This window comes from Rana temporaria, chromosome 4 (assembly GCF_905171775.1).
Source record: "Rana temporaria chromosome 4, aRanTem1.1, whole genome shotgun sequence".
Taxonomy (NCBI): Eukaryota; Metazoa; Chordata; class Amphibia; order Anura; family Ranidae; genus Rana; species Rana temporaria.
Genome location: NC_053492.1, coordinates 374,845,576 through 374,865,660, shown reverse-complemented (window position 1 = coordinate 374,865,660; position 20,085 = coordinate 374,845,576). Strand labels below are relative to the sequence as shown.

Sequence of the window (20,085 nt, the reverse complement as noted above, 5' to 3'; positions counted from 1 at the left end):
CAGTCCCACTACAATCAGCTTGTGCTTCCTGCTAATTGGAGAATTCCAGCTCTGATTCAGCAGGAAGTATTTTGGACCTTCAACACAAAGAGCAAAGGTCCATCTCATACATCATCCTGGCAGGGGACAGACTTTTATCCTAAGGTTATGGCTGCTTTCCAAGAAACTAAAACTGTTTCATTTGGATTTTACCTCCTACTATTGTAATTGGTGTGCTGAAAAAGCAAACAATTGACAGAAACTTTGGGAGTTATTTACGAAAGGCAAATGCACTTTGCACTACAAGTGCAAACTACAAGTGGAATATGCACTTGAAATTGCACTGACAGTGCACTTGGAAGTGCAGTCACTGTGGTGGATATGCAAGGAAAATAAAAAACAGCATTTAAGCTTGCACATGATTGGATAATAAAATAAGCAGAGCTTCTCCTACTTTCAGATCTACCCCTGAGGCCCCGTACACACGACCAGTTTCCTCGGCAGAATTCAGCTTCCGACCGAGTTTCTGGCTGAATTCTGCCGAGAAACCCGGCCGTGTGTACACTTTCGGCCGAGGAAGCCGACGAGGAGCTCGGCGAGGAAATAGAGAACATGTTCTCTATTTCCTCGTTGTTCTATGGGAGCTCTCGCCCCGCCGAGCTCCTCGGCGGCTTCAGTGCTGAACTGGCCGAGGAACTCGATGTGTTTGGCACGTCGAGTTCCTCGGCCGTGTGTACGAGGCCTCAGATTTACAGTGACTGCACTTCCAAGTGCACTTTCAGTGCAATTTCAAGTGCACATTGCACTTGTAGTTTGCACTTGTAGTGCAAAGTGGATTTGCCTTTCGTAAATAACCCCCAATATCTACAATGATTTTGGTGCAGAAATTCAAATATCAGATATTCCTGTTATGGTAAACAACCGCATGTATAGGTGAAACTCAAAAAATTTGAATTATCATGCAAAAGTTCATTTATTTCACAAATGCAACTTAAAAGGTGAAACGAATCTGTGAGATAGACTCATGCAAGATAGTCAAGCCGTGATTTGTCATAATTGTTATGATTATGGCTTACAGCTCATGAAAACCCCAAATCCACAATCTCAGAAAATTAGAATATTGCATGCAATCAATAAAACAAGCATTGTACATAGAACAATATCGGACCTCTGAAAAGTATAAGCATGCATATGTACTCAGTACTTGGTTTGGGCCCCTTTTGCAGCAATTACTGCCTCAATGCGGCGTGGCATGGAAGCTATCAGCCTGTGACACTGCTGAGGTGTTATGGAAGACCAGGATGCTTCCATTGTGGCCTTCAGCTCTTCTGCATTGTTCGGTCTCATGTCTTTCATCTTTCTCTTGGCAATGCCCCATAGATTCTCTATGGTATTCAGGTCAGGCGAGTTTGTTGGCCAATCAAGCACAGTAATCCCACGGTCATGTGACCAGGTTTTGGTGCTTTTGGCAGTGTGAGGGAGGGCCAAGTCCTGCTGGAAAATGAAGTCAGAATCCCCAAAGATTTCATTTGCGGAAGGAAGCATGAAGTACTCCAAAATCTCCTGGTAGACGGCAGTGTTGACCCCAGACTTAATGAAGCTCAGTGGACCAACACCAGCAGATGACAAGGCTCCCCAAATTAACACAGACTGTTGAAACTTCACACTGGACTTCAAGCATCTTGCAGTGTGTGCCTCTCCATTCTTCCTCCATACTCTGGGTCATTGGTTTCCAAATGAGATGCAAAATTTGCTCTCCTCAGAAAAGAGGACTTTGGACCACTGAGCAACAGACCAGGTCTGTTTTTCTTTAGCCCAGGTAAGACGCTTCTGACGTTGTTTGTTGTTCAGGAGTGGTTTGACAAGTTGAATACGACATTTGAAGCCCATGTCCAGGATCCAGCTGTGTGTGGTGGCTCTTGATGCACTGACTCCAGCCTCAGTCCACTCCTTGTGAAAGTCCCCAACACTTTTGAATGGCCTTTTCCTGACAATCCTCTCCAGGCTGCGGTCATCTCTGCTTCTTGTGCACCTTTTTATTCCACACTTTTGCCTTCCACATAACTTTCTATTATTGTGCTTTGATACAGCACTTTGGGAACATCCAACTTCTTTTGCAATTACCTTTTGAGGCTTTCCCTCCTTATGGAGGGTGTCAATGATGGTTTTCTGCACAAATGTCAGGTCAGAAGTCTTTGCCATGATTGTGATTCCTATTGACCCAGACAGAGGCCATTTAAAGGCTCAAGAACCATTTGCAGGTTTTATGGCTTAATTAGCTGATTAGAGTGGGACAATTTAAGCCTAAAATATTGCACCTTTTCACAATATTCTAATATTCTGAGATTGTGGATTTGGGGTTTTCATGAGCTGTAAGCCATAATCATTACAATTATGACAAATCGTGGCTTGAACTATCTTGCTTTGCATGAAATGAGTCCATCTCATATATTCGTTTAACCTTTTAAGTTGCATTAGTGAAATAAATTAACTTTTGCACGATATTCAAATTTTTCGAGTTTCACCTGTATGTACGAGTATAAGTTAATCGGGAGGCTTTGCTTGGCCAGGAATTCTCAGGTATAACATTTTATATTAGCTAAAGTTGCTCAACCTTTTTCTTAGAAAATCAGCAATTCCTAACAATCTTGGAAAACCAAAAATGTATTGTGACAAACATCTCTGGAAAGACTGGGAACCTTTATCATCCCATAATAGTATTTTATTTTCTAACCTATACAAGCCCTTGGAAATATTTTGGAGTCAACTTTATTAATTTTATATATAGATACATTTCTTTAGATGGTTAGATACCTGATGGGTAGGAGGAGTATACTCTGGGGACAAGTCTAACTGTATTCACAGAATAAGAAATCTCAGGAACATGCACTGGAACAGTCAACACACTAGAGTAGCAAAAGAGCTGAGAGTCATAAATCATAGACATTACCTCCTGTCATGTTGCAGCAACTTTTTCCTACTAATACTGCTGAGAAATATTTTTCTTGTAGCTTTGCCATCCCTCCTCCACAGTACTTAAAAATGCTGAGGAGTAATTTATGTTCTGCTGCTAACACATCCCCCTCACGTGTTCAGAACTTTCAGTAAGTTTTCAGCTAACTCTTAGTTTGCATCTAGTGTTTTCTTTTTACTGGAATTTCAATTATGACTAGCCAAAAAACCTAAAAAAATTCTAAGTAAAAGCTTCATTACTACTAAATTGATGAGCTACCTTCACATTAGTAAAAACCCTTACTTCCTCTTTCTATACATAAAAACCTGGGAAACCTACCAGTCCAACGGACTTCCTCCTGCAGGGTAACATTATTTTTCCTGCAGTGAATTAACTGCAGCAATGTCACCCTGTGCCGCTGCATCACTGAGAAGGAAGGGTATCAGACTTGCCATTATAGATAAACATCCCTCTCTCTTCTTATAATGCAGGAATGGTATCCAATGGAGTGGCCTGCATCTGGAGGAAGTAACATAGGGCAACCTTTTGGATCTCATCTCCCTACTGCAAAATGAAGACCTCTGTGAATTCATGATATCACATGGTAAAGAAGAGGATTTCTTAATTTATAAGTTAAAAAAGGTAAGAGTAAGTGACAGCATTTACAGAGGAAGAAGGGGTACATATGTAAATAACATTTTTTGAGTGTAGATGGGCTTTAGGTCCCGTTCTGTTGATTGCCTCTATTTGGTCTGTGTAACCCTTCAATGACAGAAGGTAAAACAAATCTTAACGCCTAAATAAAATTTGCAATTTTGACATGTGTTAGTTAAACTGTACATATTATCTATCGCAAATACTTTTTGTATCCAGATTAATTATAACTTGTTTTTTTTCCAGGACAAATTGGCACTTCATTTAGAGGTAAATGGTAATGGATATCTCTTTTTTATCAAATGAAAACTGACCCAAAATAGATTTTTTATTTGGGGGGGAAATGTAACTTACTGTATATTTCTTGCCATTACCATGACCCATAACCTAAAATAAATCCTCTTATGACTGAAGACCACAGCAATACTACACGTTATTTGTTGTTTGTACCAGTGGTAGGGCCCAGAAACAATAGTGTACATATTACTATTATATATCCTACCTAAAACAATGGGGTGCAAAATTAGACTCACTTCTGCATAGAAACCAAGTTGGGGTTAGAAGCCAATTGGTTTAAAGCTAAAATAGCGCCTAAATACCGCCTGAAAAATTCCTGCCCTGCAGTCTCAATGTGAAAGCCCGAGTGCTTTCACACTGAGGCGATGAGCTGGCGGGACCGCTCCAAAAGTCCTGCCAGCTGCATCTTTGGATCGGTGAGAGGAGCGGCGTGTTTACCGCTCCTCCACCGCTCCTTCCCATTGAAAACCTGCAGAGGCGCATTGCCGGCGGTATTGACCTTTTTTCGTCCGCTAGTGTAGTGGATGATTCTAAAATCCCTATTTTCAAATCAGGCTAATTCTTTTTATGATTAGAATCACTGAAATGTTTCTCTTTCCTATATTTCTTATACTGTTTCTTTTTATACGCATTATGCATATGTATGTATGGGAATGATCAATACTGCTTATTTTCCTTGAGGATTTTTTATCAGATATTGTTTTAAAGTAATGAACTCAGCATTGAAAATACAAAGGATTATTATTAAGAGCATCCTCCATTTTCCCCTCATGTTACAAATGTGTTCAGACCTTCTTCCCTCCCCCCCCACTGCATTCTCCTAAATGGCTTCACTTCAAAACCCCCTCCTTTCTACTGCATTCTAAAGTGGACTTTAACCTTCCCTCCCCCTTCACTTCATCTCACCAAAGGAATTTTTATGTAAGATGGTGACTGTGAAAGGAACTTTTCTATGCCTGAATGACACGTGGACTTACAAGGAGGATCTGTGTGCAGCCTTCCCAGGAATGGACTTGTGGGAGTAAACCATCCTTATATGGACTGACCAATGAGAGCTTCATGCCAAGGACAAGCCACACAGGGGGGCTGGGATGTATGATGTGAACCAATCAAATGCATGTATTTTTGATTCTATGCTTTTAATAAAGCTGTGTGGGCTATAGCCCGCTCGGTCTCTTTGCTGGTGAACGTTGGAAAGGTGAGATGTGGTCTGTTTTGTCTATAGATTGCACTGTCTCACCATATTAATTTGAATCAAACGGCAGGATAGGTTTCACCCTGAGAAATTGTGTCAGGAAATTAATTAATCCATTACACTAACGGGGGGCTAAAACAGCACCGCTAGCAACTGAATACTGCCACAATTCTGTGGAAATTCAGACGGTATAGCGCCTCTAAAAATAGCGGCGCTATACCGCCACCGCACTTCCCACCTGGTGTGAAAGGGGCCTTAGGGGGAGAATTACTAAAACTGGTGCACATAGAATTTGGTGCACAAACACTCTGTCCACAAAAATGGACAACTGGACTTAAGAGCTGAGTGCGTTTCTTGCTCAACAGCATGTATTTTTCCTGCACTTGCAGCACCTTTAGAGGATAAAACATATAAATGTGTACTGTGGGCAGCACAATAGCTTCGTGGTTAGCAGCAGTAGAATTGGCAGTTCAAATCCCAAACAATAACGCTATCTGTCTGGAGTTTGCGTGTTTTCCCTGTGCCTGTGTTGGTTTCTTCCAAGTACTCCGATTTCCTCCCACACTCCAAGGACATGCTGGTAGGTTAATTGGATCCTGTCTAAACTTCCCCTAGTATGTGTATGTATGAATGTGAGTTGGGGAATAGGGACCTTAGATTGTAAGCTCCTCGAGGACAGGGACTGATGTAATATGATGTACAATATATTTGTGAAGCACTGAAAAAATTATATAATATATAATGTGTTAACTAGGTACCTGTAATAATAATTATTAGTTTATCTTTTGTTTGACATATGCTCAATATAGTTTGGAAATAAACCTCAAAGGCCCCATACACACGAGAGAATTTATCCGCGCATACGGTCCAGCGGACCGTTTCCACGGATAAATCCTCTCAAAGATTTCCGCAGATTTCGATGCGATGGAGTGTACACACCATCGCATTGAAATCCGCGCGGAAATCCTCTGGCGATGACGTGTCGCGCCGTCGCCGCGATTATGACGCGGCGACGGGCGCGACGCTGTCATATAAGGAATTCCAAGCATGCGTCAAATCATTACGACACGTGCGGGGAATCCCTTTGGACGAATGGATCCGGTAAGTCTGTACAGACGAGCGGATCCATCCGTTGGAATGGATTCCAGCAGATGGATTTTTTGTGCATCACAGCAAATATCCGATCTGCTGGAATCCATCCCAGAGGAGATTTCTCCGCGGAAACAGATCCGCTGGCGTGTACACACCATAGGATCTATCCGCAGAAACCCATTTGCTGGGATTTATCTGCGGATGGATTCTATCGTGTGTACGGGGCCTAACAGTTCACCTATCTGAAAACTGCTTTTCTATACAGAACATTTTCTGTGTTTATTTCACAATGACTTTCGAGAATGTGCATCATGTGTGTGATGCCACCTGCTACCAGGTCAGCCAGAAAATTATATTATGCTTATTCTTGAGCTGTTGTTTTTGATCAAAATCTTAAGCATGAACTGCTGGTTAGGCAGACACACTATAATGAAATTTAGCAGGCTGGGACCTGGAGCCAAATAACGCTGCAGGTCAGATTTCTGAGAAAACGCACTGGATTAGAGGAGTATTATAATACAGTACATGTCAAAGTTATCAGCTTAATATTAATCATCTTATCAGTGTGGATTTATGTTTTAAAAATGATTGTTTCTCTGTATAGTTTATAGCTATGTACTGTATGTACTATAGAGGTGGTTATATTTGCTCTTGTGTCTTTTTTTTAACCTGACGATGTACCTAACTATGTAACACATGAAGCAAAGCCTAAACATGTAATGACATGTGTAGGCTCTGCTTCATGTGTTACATAGGTAGGTACATTGTTAGTCAGGTTGAAAAAAAGACACAAGTCCATCAAGTTCAATCAATAGAGGAAAAAAAAGAATAAATAAATGGTAAACTTTTATAAACAGAACCCTATATCAATAGAGGACACCAGGCATGAAGGCGAAAAACCTTATAAAGCTCAGTCCAATTTGCTCCAACAGAAGAAAAAAAATCCTTTCTGATATCCTAAGACAATTAGATATTCCTGGATCAACAATCTTTGGTATACATTATACATGCAAATATCCAGATACATCTGGTGAATTTAGGAATGCATCTTTTTTTTTTTTTAAATAATCAATTGAGCTGGTCGGTACCAGTTCCTAAGGGAGCCTATTCCAAATTTTTTCGGCTCTTGCTGTGAAGAAGGCGCCTTTAGGTTTGCAAAAGTTATACCTCTTTTCCTCCAGATGCAGATTACTCCCCTGTCCTTTACAATAATCTTAAAGTGAATAACTGTGCACCAAGTTCACTATATGTGCCATGCATGTATTTATACATGGTGATCATATACCCTTTAAACGCCTCATCTCAAAGGAAAATACATTTAGTTTGATTGTACTCATCCTCCTCTGTGAAGTCTACCAGATAAAGGGTTTGTCCGGTTGACATATCTTCTGTCTATAATGTCATTTAACACAACAATGCTTTTGGTTGCTGGGCGCCATGTACCCATTTGTCCATGCTTTATGCCACAGAAGGCAGTATTTTTTATTCATAAAAATGGGAAAAATAAATGAAACTACAGCTCCATTTAAAAAAACAGACTCAGCAGGTTATAGTGTTTTCCACTTTTGCAGCCAAAGTAACGCCTACTTTATACTTCTACATGTTCCTATTAGCATAGCATAATTGTATGGACTTGTCAAAGCTCTTATATATAAAGAAAATGGAGAGGGACGTGACAGAATTTCTAGATATAACTGTCTGGAACAAAATTTGTGCCGCTGCAGCGGAATGTACGCATAACATGCTAGCTCAAGAAAAATGTTACAAAGTTCTTTCCCACTGGTACATGACCCCCTGACTTCATCAGTACATTTGCCCCAGTGCCTCTTCAGCCTGCTTTTAAGCTCATAGGGAGCATGGTACTTTCATACCATAGGGCCTGTTGGCTCTGGTTCGGAGGACAGTCCCTGGGTTACAAACAAGATAGGGTCTGTAGGTTTGTTCTTAAGTTGAATCTGTAAGTCGGAAAAGGTACATATTTTAAGTGTAGTCCCAGCCAAAAAAACTATTTTTAAGCTTTTTGGAAAACATAGGGAAGGGTTAACACCCCTGTAATGTTTGTTTTGCTTTCTGTGTCCCTGTTCAGAAGATGTCACCTCACTTTCTGTCCCAATGACTATTGGATTTAGAAAATTTTGGGTTGTTGTGGAAACAAGCCTTGGTGATAAAGCATCAGTGGAGGTACCTTTTTCCCACAATAGCTCTTACAGGAGTGAATTTCCTTTCCTAGGGGTAGATTTCCTCCGTTTGTAAATAGAAGTTGTTTGTAAGATGTTTGTAACTAGGGGACCCCACCTGTACACAATATGACAAGTTCAATTCTGAATCGCAACTTGGTTTGGAATCCCTGGGAAGCATTGCTACACAGGCCTTCTCTGACCTCCCCAAATCAGAAAGGATTTCATATTTCTTGCTGCCAGGCAAATGTTGGCTAAAGCTTGGAAGCAACCAGCCCTCAATTTTGCAGAGAGTGATGTATACAAGAAACACACTGCATTCCCTAAGGACACCCATTGTAAATTCCTTAAAGTGGGGCTCCACCCTAAAGTGGAACTTCCACTCATCAGAATCTTACCCCCCTCTGGTGCCACAATTGGCACCTTTCAGGAGGGAGGGGGGACAGGATACCTGTATTTAACAGGTATCCTTTCCCACTCCTGGGAGTCCGGTCGTGACAGTGACGTCACCATGGGTCTCCCTCCTCCCCTGGTCGCCGGGCTAATAGGAGAGAGGAGCAGGGCCTCCCGGCGTGAAGTAAGTGTAGCTGCTGGCTTTTAATTTTTTTTCCCGGACCTCCGCTTTAAAATATGCCTCCCATGGCTATAATACAACAGCCATATGCACCTAGGCCAATGCATTCTTTCTTTATAAAATCACCTCCTATTAAACCAAAGTAACCATGCACTCAACCGTACCCCAGGTCCTCTCCTCTTTCCCCATAACCCCTCAATCCCCCCCCCCCTCTAAAACACACCTCCCCCGCTTCACCCCCCCCACTTCTTCCTCACACCTTACTCTTCTTCTCTAAAACTTCTTCTCTTTCTCATCCCTTAGATAAAACCCTTTTGGCCCATGCTTGTTCCTATCCCCCTTTCACTAGCTTCTAGCAACAGGAAAAACTACAATTTCACAACATGTAGATTACCTCCAGCTTTAAACCCCCACTACATGTAACCTTAGTATGCTGTACCATTGTATTCTGCAACACAGCTGTCAGTTGTCCTGCTAATCCGCCAGCCTGTCCTAATCTTTGCATACACTAATGTTTCTGTGACACTTGATCCCCCCTCATTTTGTTCTTTTTTTGTACTCATTTTACTGTTTTGTAATTCTAACCAGGCCCGGACTGGCCATAGGGCATACCGGGCATATGCCCGGTGGGCCGCGGCGGCCCGCGGGCCGGTAGTGGCCCGCGAATGGCCCTCGGCGGCCCGCATGTCACTTCTACCCAGAGGTGTACCAAGGCCCTTGGGGCGGACTGGGCTGGGTTGCAAGAATGCATTTGCCCCCTGGGCTGCTCTAATGTCCTGCAAAAAGGCCACTGAGCTGGCCGAGTGCGCCACCTGCCACAAGTTGTGGATTTTCCACTGGCCACGTCACCTGCCATGTCACCTGGCCACGTCACCTGCCACAAGTTGTGGATTGTCCACTTGCCATGTCACCTGGCCACGTCACCTGCCACGTCACCTGGCCACATCACCTGCCACATCACCTGGCCACATCACCTGCCACAAGTTGTGGATTGTCCACTGGCCACGTCACCTGCCACGTCAACTGGCCACGTCACCTGCCACAAGTTGTGGATTGTCCACTTGCCACGTCACCTGACCACGACACCTGCCACAAGTTGTGGATTGTCCACTTGCCACGTCACCTGCCACAAGTGGATTACTTGCCAAATCACCTGGCCACGTCACCTGCCACAAGTTGTGGATTGTCCACTGGCCACGTCACCTGGCCACGTCACCTGCCATGTCACCTGGCCACGTTACCTGCCACAAGTTGTGGATTGTCCACTTGCCATGTCACCTGGCCATGTCACCTGGCCACATCACCTGCCACGTCACCTGGCCACATCACCTGCCACAAGTTGTGGATTGTCCACTGGCCACGTCACCTGCCACGTCAACTGGCCACGTCAATTGCCACAAGTTGTGGATTGTCCACTGGCCACGTGACCTGGCCACGTCACCTGCCACATCACCTGGCCACGTCACTTACCACAAGTTGTGGATTGTCCACTTGCCACGTCACCTGCTTCAAGTTGTGTATTGTCCACTTGCCATGTCATCTGCCATGTCACCTGGCCACGCCACCTGCCACAAGTTGTGGATTGGCCACGTCACCTGGCCACGTCACCTGCCACAAGTTGTGGATTGTCCACTGGCCACGTCACCTGGCCACGTCACCTGGCCACGTCACCTGGCCACGTCACCTGCCACGTCACCTGGCCACGTCACCTGCCACAAGTTGTGGAATGTCCACTGGCCACGTCACCTGCCACGTCAACTGGCCACATCACCTGCCACAAGTTGTGGATTGTCCACTTGCCACGTCACCTGACCACGACACCTGCCACAAGTTGTGGATTGTCCACTTGCCACGTCACCTGCCACGAGTGGATTATGCACTTGCCAAATCACCTGGCCACGTCACCTTCCACAAGTTGTGGATTGTCCACTGGCCACGTCACCTGGCCACGTCACCTGCCATGTCACCTGGCCACGTTACCTGCCACAAGTTGTGGATTGTCCACTTGCCATGTCACCTGGCCACGTCACCTGGCCACATCACTTGCCACGTCACCTGGCCACGTCACCTGCCACAAGTTGTGGATTGTCCACTGGCCACGTCACCTGCCACGTCAACTGGCCACGTCAATTGCCACAAGTTGTGGATTGTCCACTGGCCACGTCACCTGGCCACGTCACCTGCCACATCACCTGGCCACGTCACTTACCACAAGTTGTGGATTGTCCACTTGCCACGTCACCTGCTTCAAGTTGTGTATTGTCCACTTGCCATGTCATCTGCCATGTCACCTGGCCACGCCACCTGCCACAAGTTGTGGATTGTCCACTGGCCACGTCACCTGGCCACGTCACCTGCCACAAGTTGTGGATTGTCCACTGGCCACGTCACCTGGCCACGTCACCTGCCACGTCACCTGGCCACGTCACCTGCCACATCACCTGGCCATGTCACCTGCCACAAGTTGTGGAATGTCCACTGGCCACGTCACCTGCCACGTCAACTGGCCACGTCACCTGCCACAAGTTGTGGATTGTCCACTGGCCACGTCACCTGCCACAAGTTGTGGATTGTCCACTTGCCATGTCACCTGGCCACGTCACCTGGCCACGTCACCTGCCACATCACCTGGCCACGTCACCTGCCACAAGTTGTGGAATGTCCACTGGCCACGTCACCTGCCACGTCAACTGGCCACGTCACCTGCCACAAGTTGTGGATTGTCCACTTGCCACGTCACCTGCCTCAAGTTGTGTATTGTCCACTTGCCACGTCATCTGCCATGTCACCTGGCCACGCCACCTGCCACAAGTTGTGGATTGTCCACTGGCCACGTCACCTGGCCACGTCACCTGCCACAAGTTGTGGATTGTCCACTTGCCATGTCACCTGGCCACGTCACCTTCCACGTCACCTGCCACATCACCTGGCCACGTCACCTGCCACGTCAACTGGCCATGTCACCTGCCACAAGTTGTGGATTGTCCACTTGCCACGTCACCTGACCACGACACCTGCCACAAGTTGTGGATTGTCCACTTGTCACGTCACCTGCCACAAGTGGATTATCCACTTGCCAAATCACCTGGCCACGTCACCTGCCACAAGTTGTGGATTGTCCACTGGCCACGTCACCTGGCCACGTCACCTGCCACAAGTTGTGGATTGTCCACTTGCAATGTCACCTAGCACAAGTTGTGGATTGTCCACTTGCCACGTCACCTGCCACATCACCTGGCCACGTCACCTGCCACGTCAACTGGCCATGTCACCTGCCACAAGTTGTGGATTGTCCACTTGCCACGTCACTGGGGCACAGTGGCTGCATTTGATGGGGCACAGTGGCTGCATTTGATGGGACAAAGTGTCTGCATTTGATTGGGCACAGTGACTGCATTTGATTGGGCACAGTGACTGCATTTGATTGGGCACAGTGACTGCATTTGATGGGGCACAGTGGCTGCATTTGATGGGACAAAGTGGCTGCATTTGATGGGGCACAGTGGCTGCATTTGATGGGGCACAGTGGCTGCATTTGATGGGGCACAGTGGCTGCATTTGATGGGGCACAGTGGCTGCATTTGATGGGGCACAGTGGCTGCATTTGATGGGGCACAGTGGCTGCATTTGATGGGGCACAGTGGCTGCATTTGATGGGGCACAGTGGCTGCATTTGATGTAGCACAGTGGCTGCATTTGATGGGGCACAGTGGCTGCATTTGATGGGGCACAACGGCTGCATTTGATGGGACAAAGTGGCTGCATTTGATTAGCACAGTGCCTGCATTTAATGGGGCACAGTGGCTGCATATAATGGGGCACAGTGGCTGCATTTGATGGGGCACAGTGGCTGCATTTGATGGGGCACAGTGCCTGCATTTAATGGGGCACAGTGGCTGCATATAATGGGGCACAGTGGCTGCATTTGATGGGGCACAGTGGCTGCATTTGATGGGGCACAGTGGCTGCATATAATGGGGCACAGTGGCTGCATTTGATGTTTTTGTTCAGTTTGATTGCTTCCCCCCAAAACAATGTTGAGCACCAGTGTGAGCCAAAAGGCTTGCACTCACAGATACTCCACTGAAAAGTTATCAATTCTCATGTCACTTTTCAGAGGCATTTGACAGACAGTAAGGAGGTGATGCCTAATTTCCTCCCTGCCTGTTTTAACCTCAGCCAGTCCCTCCAGATATTTCACTTTGTACTCCACCTTATTTTCATTACTCTTTATAGGTATTAGATGTTCTCTCACCTTATTCTTTGCACATCTAATACATAATGAGAGTTCTGGAAATAAGGTGGAGTTCAAAGTGAATTTCTAAACCTAAGTTGAGAACCCCTTTCAGAAGATTTGAGGATATTATTAAACTCAGAGACTGGTGGACTTAGGCCATCATAAATAGATTGAAAATCTGCCAGTTCAGCAGAAATTTCAATCTATCAATGTGCAGACTGGTTATACAGACTCGGATCTATCAACTGACTTCAGTACAACAATGGGAAATGTCCAACGATTTCTCTCTGTTCCAGCAATGTGGAGTGATTTCTCTCTCTGTGCCACAAATGTGGAGCAGTCTCTCTCTCTGTGCCACAAATGTGGAGCAGTCTCTCTCTCTGTGCCACAAATGTGGAGCAGTCTCTCTCTCTGTGCGGGCATTCCATTATTAACCCCTGCCGCGTGCCCCCCCCCCCCCCCGGGCTGCTCAGTCTAAAATGCCCGGGCCTATTTTTTGTCCCAGTCCGGGCCTGATTCTAACATACATTTCTTGTACTAATACAATGTTAATCTTTACACTTTTGTATAGCTTCATAAATTTTAAAAACCCGATAAAATACTTTCTGAAATATAAATTGCTGCTAGCCTTGTTACTTGCTTAAAAATCCTACCAAGCTCTTTCTTGTTTGTAATGTTAAGGAGGAGGCTGCAGACTAATGTTTAATATAACTAACCCTGTCTATATAATGCTGGCAGCTCATCAGAATCAGTTGTAACTAATATTTGAACTGTCCTGAAGGGTTAACAATTTAAAAACCACTCTCCTGCACTTTATGTTAATGAGGGCTAGCTCAGGGAGTCACCAGTCTGTGTGGATCAGAGACACTGTGAGATTGCAAAAACAACTGCAATCTGCTATGAGGTCTTCTCAATAACCATAAGAAATATTTTTTACAAACATGTTATTCCATTTTTTTTTTTAACCACTTCAGCTCCGGAAGGATTTGTCCCTTTAACCACTTGACCACTGGGAACTTAAACCCCCTACCTAACCAGTTCAATTTTCAGCTTTCGGTGCTCTCACAATGTAAATGACAATCACTCAGTCATACAACACTGTACCCATATCTAATTGTTGTCCTTTTTTTCCCACACAAATAGAGCTTTCTTTTGGTGGTATTTAATCAGCATTGTTTTTTTTTTTGCGCTATAAAAGAAAAAAGACAGAAAAGTCTGTAAAAAATAAATATATTTTTCTCGTTTCTGTAATTTTTTTTCATTCATTTTGGCCAAATTTTATACTGCTACATATCTTTGGTAAAAATAAGTACAAATTGGTGGATATGATTTGGTCTTTGTAGAAGTTATAGAGTCCACAAGCTATGGTGCCAATATCTGAAAATTGATCACACCTGAAGTACTTGACGGTCTATTTAATTTCTTGAGACCCCAACATGCCAGAAAAGTACAAATACCCCCCAAACTACGGGATAGATTTAGGGACTTTTTACAGGTAGTGGTGGCGATCTGTGATTTTTAGCGGGACTCTTGTGGCAGACAAGTCTGACCCTAAATGACACTTTTTGGGGTCCAGTGACATTATTACACTGATCAGTGCTATAAAAATGCACTGATCAATGTATAAATGACACTGGCAGGCAAGGGGTTAAATGTGTTCCCTCAGTGTGTTCTAACTATGGGGGGTTGGGCTGCCTGGGACATCACAGAGATCGCTGTTCTAAATCACTGGGAATAGGCTATGTCTGAGATGTTCCCTGTCAGAACAAGGATCTGTCTTGTTTACAAAAGCAGATCCTCATTCTGCCTCTGTGTACAGCGATCGTGAGGCGGCCGGCAGACCCTCAGGCGCGCCCGCAATCTCACATGCATGAACCGACATACGGTACATCGGTTCACGCAGGAGAGCCGACCTGTTGCAGTATAAGTGTGGCGGCTGGTCGGCAAGTGGTTAAGAAAGCCATTCATGACAGTAAAAGCTTGGTCATCATCACTATTATAAGCAATAACATTGTAATAAAATAAACTTCCCACCATGCCAGAGTAGTACAGTGTCACTATGGTGGCAATGAACTACTCTGATGACAGTGTGTAAAAAAAAGAAAAAAGATTCTTAAATGTAATAAATGTATATATATATATATATGTGTATATATATATATATATATATATATATATATATATATATATATTTTTTTTTAAATACAGTCACCGGTCAAAATCCCTAATCATCATATCAGATCAGTCATATGGGAATGCTGTACCGTACTGGTGACATTATGTAAAAAAAATTACGTTCCAAAAAGGGGTAATCTGGCAGTATTTGTACTATCCTGGCATTTTCGGGCCTTAAAGAAATTAGATAGAGCGTCAATTTCCAAATATACATACCATAGTTTGTAGACTGTATAACTTTCAGACACTAAATAATATACACTGATTTTGGTTATTTTTATCAAAGAAATGTAACAGACTACATTTTAGCCTAAATTTATGAAGAAAGAATATTTGTTTGCAAAATGTTATAACAAACTTATGGAAACCTTCTTTTTTTTTTGCTAATATAGCAAAAATATAAAAAAAAACAGTGGTGATTAAAAACCATCAAAAGTAGGCTCTATTTGTGTGAAAAAAATGATATACATTTCATTTTGTACGGTCTTGCATGATTGAGCCATTGCCAGTTAATATAGCACAGTGCTGGGTAGAAAAAAAATCCCTGGTCATGAAGGGAGTAATACAGCATACACACGATCAAGCTTTTGCCCGGCCAAAGCATCTGGAGAAGAGACGCTTGAGAGGGGATATGATTTCAATCTACAAATACCATACTGGTGACCCCACAATAGAGATAAAACTTTTTCACGGAAGGTAGTTTAACAAGACACGTGACCACTCACTTAAAATGAGAAGAAAAGAGGTTTAACCTTAAACTATGTATAACAAAAATTCCAACATTCCCCTTACTACAACATTGGACTGTCTACTTTCCAAAAAGGGGTCATTTGGGTGATATTTTTACTGTCGAGGAATTTTTGGGCCTAAAGAAATGAGATAGACTGTCAGTACATCAGGATTGATACATTTTTAGATATATACAATAGTTGGTAGACTCTATAACTTTCCTACAGACTAAATAATAATCACTGATTTGGGTTATTTTCACAAATGAAATGTAGCAGAATACATTTTTGTCTAAATTTATGAAGAACAGAATTGCAAAATTTTCTAACAGAAACAAATAGTTTTTTTGGAAAATTTTCAATCTATTTTCGTTTATTTAATAAAAAATAAAAAACCCAGTGGTGAGTAAATACCACGAAAAGAAAGCTCTAGTTGTGTGAATAAAATGATAACATTTTAGTTTCGGTACAGTGTTGCATGATGGTGCAACTGTCTTTCAAAGTGTGACAGCGTTGAAAGCTGAAATTGGCCTGGGCAGGAAAGGGGGTAAAAGTGGCCAACATTGAAGTAGTTAAAAAATCTGCCCAGTTTAAACATGACAACTTCTTTAAAATGCTTAGCAAGCAAGGTTGCACATTTTAATACATGACTTCTAAATAAATAAGCATAAAGAAGCCTTAAGACAAAAGTAGCAAAGACAGTTGTTAAAGAGGAGTTCCACCTAAAAATGGAACTTCCTCTTAACCCACTCCTTGCCCCCTTACATGCCATATTTGGCATGTAATTTTTTAGGGGGGGGGGAGTGGGGGCTTCAGGAGAAGGGGACTTTCTGTCCCACTTCCTCCTTCCGCCGAGGGGCTGGAAAGGCGATTAGCTTATTCGCCTTTTCACAGCCCCTCCCTGTAGGCGAGCGCCTGTCCAATCGGACGGCGCCGCGCCGCTCGCGCATGCGCACTGCCGCTCCCGCATGCGCAGTGGGTGCCCGGCCGTGAAGCCGAAAGCTGTCACTGCCGGGTGCCCACACTAAGAATGAAGAGGGGGGGCGAGGAGCGGAGCCCTGGCCGACGCGTCGCTGGAGCCGTGGAGCAGGTAAGTTTCAGTTTATTAAAAGCCAGCAGATACACTTTTTGTAGCTGCTGACTTTCAATAAACTTAAAAAAAAGGTGGAAAACCCCTTTAAGCTGTTATCTTATCCAGTATCATTATAAAAAAAAAACAGAATGTAACAAACTGCATTGAACACAAGGTGGCACCACAGCTGGTCTTTGTGATAAACGGAGACTTGTGTGGAGAGTGGTTTCTTTGTAAATGTTTTAGTTCCTGCTAAAAGATGAATATACAGTTTGATGCAGCAATTACATCTCCTGTTTTCTATCTTCAGATGCCATGCACATTACATCAGAAAACTACATGGTGCCCGAAGATAGGAATTTCTGCAGCTCAGGGAACGGTGAATAAAAGGTCCGTTACCTAAACACAAAACAGAGTTTGCTGAACTGAAAATCTTTCAGAGAAATATAAATAGTATAAGGCACATACTTCACACAATCGCTGTCATAGCACTCAACTGGGGCTATTAGTGACCAAATGTTGAAATATACAAACATGCACACAGTTGTAGCAATATATGGGCAACACATTGACAATTATGGCACACTGGCAAAAGTGGTTATGTGTGAGTAACACAGCACAGTTGTGAATATATATGGATAACAAACGTGGATAGCACACTAGCAATTATGACAGCAGGTGGGCAACAGTCTGGTAATCCCGACAATGCATAGGAAACAAGCAAGCAATCATTATTAAACATGGGGCGGCAAACAAGCACTTATCACAAAAGAGTAACCAATAGACAATTCATGGACAATAAATTACTAATTGTTATAATAACCAGACAACAAACAGGCTATCATTACAATTACTAGAGGCAATTGAGACAATTACTCTGATCTACTTTGCCAAATCATGTGTAGTACACCCGCCTAGGTAGGTGCTAGAGTAGTTGGAATAGTTAACAGAGGAGCAGTTAGGTAAATTTATGTGGACCGTCTGCTTAACAGAAGCCAAGATCGTTTAGTTCTGCTGCTCTGTGTACTCTAGTGCTGCTTATGCTGTCCGAGTGTCCCTGTGTCCAAGCACCTTAGGAAGGTTCTGGTCTTTAGGTGGAGAACATGCAGATAAGTAGCATGAATATTCATACAGCCTTGGCCAATTGGAAGGGGGAGTTTTCCTAGGCATGCTGGGTGCTGGTATTTCTATTCTAGGAGCACATGGGCTATTGGTCTTTCCTAGAAGAGGATTGCACCAGGCTGGGGGAGAGGCACTGCCTCCCCCGGCACTTTCTTCCATGTGGCATCAGGTGGGCGACCTCAGGGCCTGAAGTCTGTATGGCTGACCCTGGTCCTACCATAGCTGACAGAGGGAGAGTCTACAGTCATCTGGTCTGGTATCATGGAGGGAGAAGGCATCAGGTGGTGCTTCAGGAGCCTTGTGAGTACAGACACCAAAAGGATCCTTAGACAGTTAACCCCCTCTTGTGCTCTAAGTCAGCTGGGGGTACACATAAAGAAGAACACTGGATAGCATTCTTAGAGCTTTGTTCAGAACTGTCCACTACATTACTAAGGGACATTTCTCTTTTCTGCAAACAGTTTGATGTTGCTGTGAATAAGTCTTACAATATTATAATAGTTGGGCAAAAAGTTAAAAACTGATTCAATACATTGGCAACAAACAGTCAATTGTGACTAAACTGGTAGTAGGCGGGCAAAATGTTGTAGTTGTGAACAAACAGCTATCTGGGCAATCATGACAATACATGGGAAACCAAAAGGTAGCTATGCCAATACATAGGCCATGAATGGACAATTGTTATAATACGTGGGAAACAAATAGGCTTAACTTAAAATACATGGGCAACAAACAGGCAATTGCTACAATATGTACAATAGCAGCAAAGAAACCATCATCATAATACGTAGGCGTCAAACTTTTAGTCATGACAATGCAAGGACAACAAAGGGGAAAGTGTTATAACAGATGGGCAACACACAGAAAATCGATCACCCACGTTCAAAACGTGGGTGACAAACAAGCAATGGTGACAATAGATGGGCAGCAAATAGGTTGTTGGGGTAAAAGATGGGCAATAAATAGGTAATCAATAAAAGCATTGGGCAACAAATAAGAAATTGTGAAACTGTCTGGACAACTTATGGGCAATACATGTTCAACAAACAGGCACTCATTATAATATGTAGTAAAATGAGTAGTGAGTAGTCATGGTAATACCAATACCAATGTGCAACCAACACCCAAATCTTATAAAACAAGGGCTAAAAACAGGCAATTCTGGCAATACATGGGCAATAATTGGGGAGCCTTTTCAATATATGAGAAATTAAAGGGTATTTGTCACAATTTGTGGGAAACAAATAGGTAATGGTGTCAATATATGTGCAGCGAATGGACAATTGTTATAATAAGTGGACAACCAACCAGAAATTATGATAATACATGGGCAACAAGTAGGCTATTGGTACAATGCATAAGCAGGAAACAAGAGATCAGGACAATATGATGATTCATTACCAACGCTCAAGAAATGCAAGCCTCGCTCCCCTGCCACACTGGCTCCCCACTCTAGCTGTTGTGTAGCTAATGTAGTTCTGCTATTGAAACCATTTACCTCAATTGATAATTGTTTAGAAAAAAAAAACGAATTCCCTGTGCAAACATTTAGTATCTTAAAGGTCTACTCCTCTTGTTATGAAAGTGAAATCCTCAAAAGGCACAGTGCTGCTACCGAGTAATATACCTGAAAGCAATGTACACAGTTTACATGAAAATATTCAATCAACTATGTAAGAAGCTTCTTTACCAGAATGTTTGATGGCATCCAAATTCTCTTCACAATCTCCAAGTATTTCTGTGGAAGCAAATTCTTGATTTTCATGTACAAGTGGAGACTGACACCTAAGAGAAAAATATAAATGATAAACATTTTCCTTTAAGAATATT

General features: G+C 43.4%; 1 protein-coding gene across 3 annotated transcripts in view; it reads right to left on the bottom strand.

Moving 5' to 3' along the window:
* SIPA1L2 (signal induced proliferation associated 1 like 2) overlaps positions 1 to 20,085 on the bottom strand; it is a 255,388-nt gene that overhangs the window by 96,618 nt on the left and 138,685 nt on the right. For all 3 annotated transcript variants that reach the window (XM_040350983.1, XM_040350984.1, XM_040350985.1), the window contains one exon: positions 19,946 to 20,040. In XM_040350983.1, coding sequence (XP_040206917.1) covers positions 19,946 to 20,040 — 95 coding nt within the window. The remainder of the gene's footprint in view (positions 1 to 19,945; positions 20,041 to 20,085) is intronic.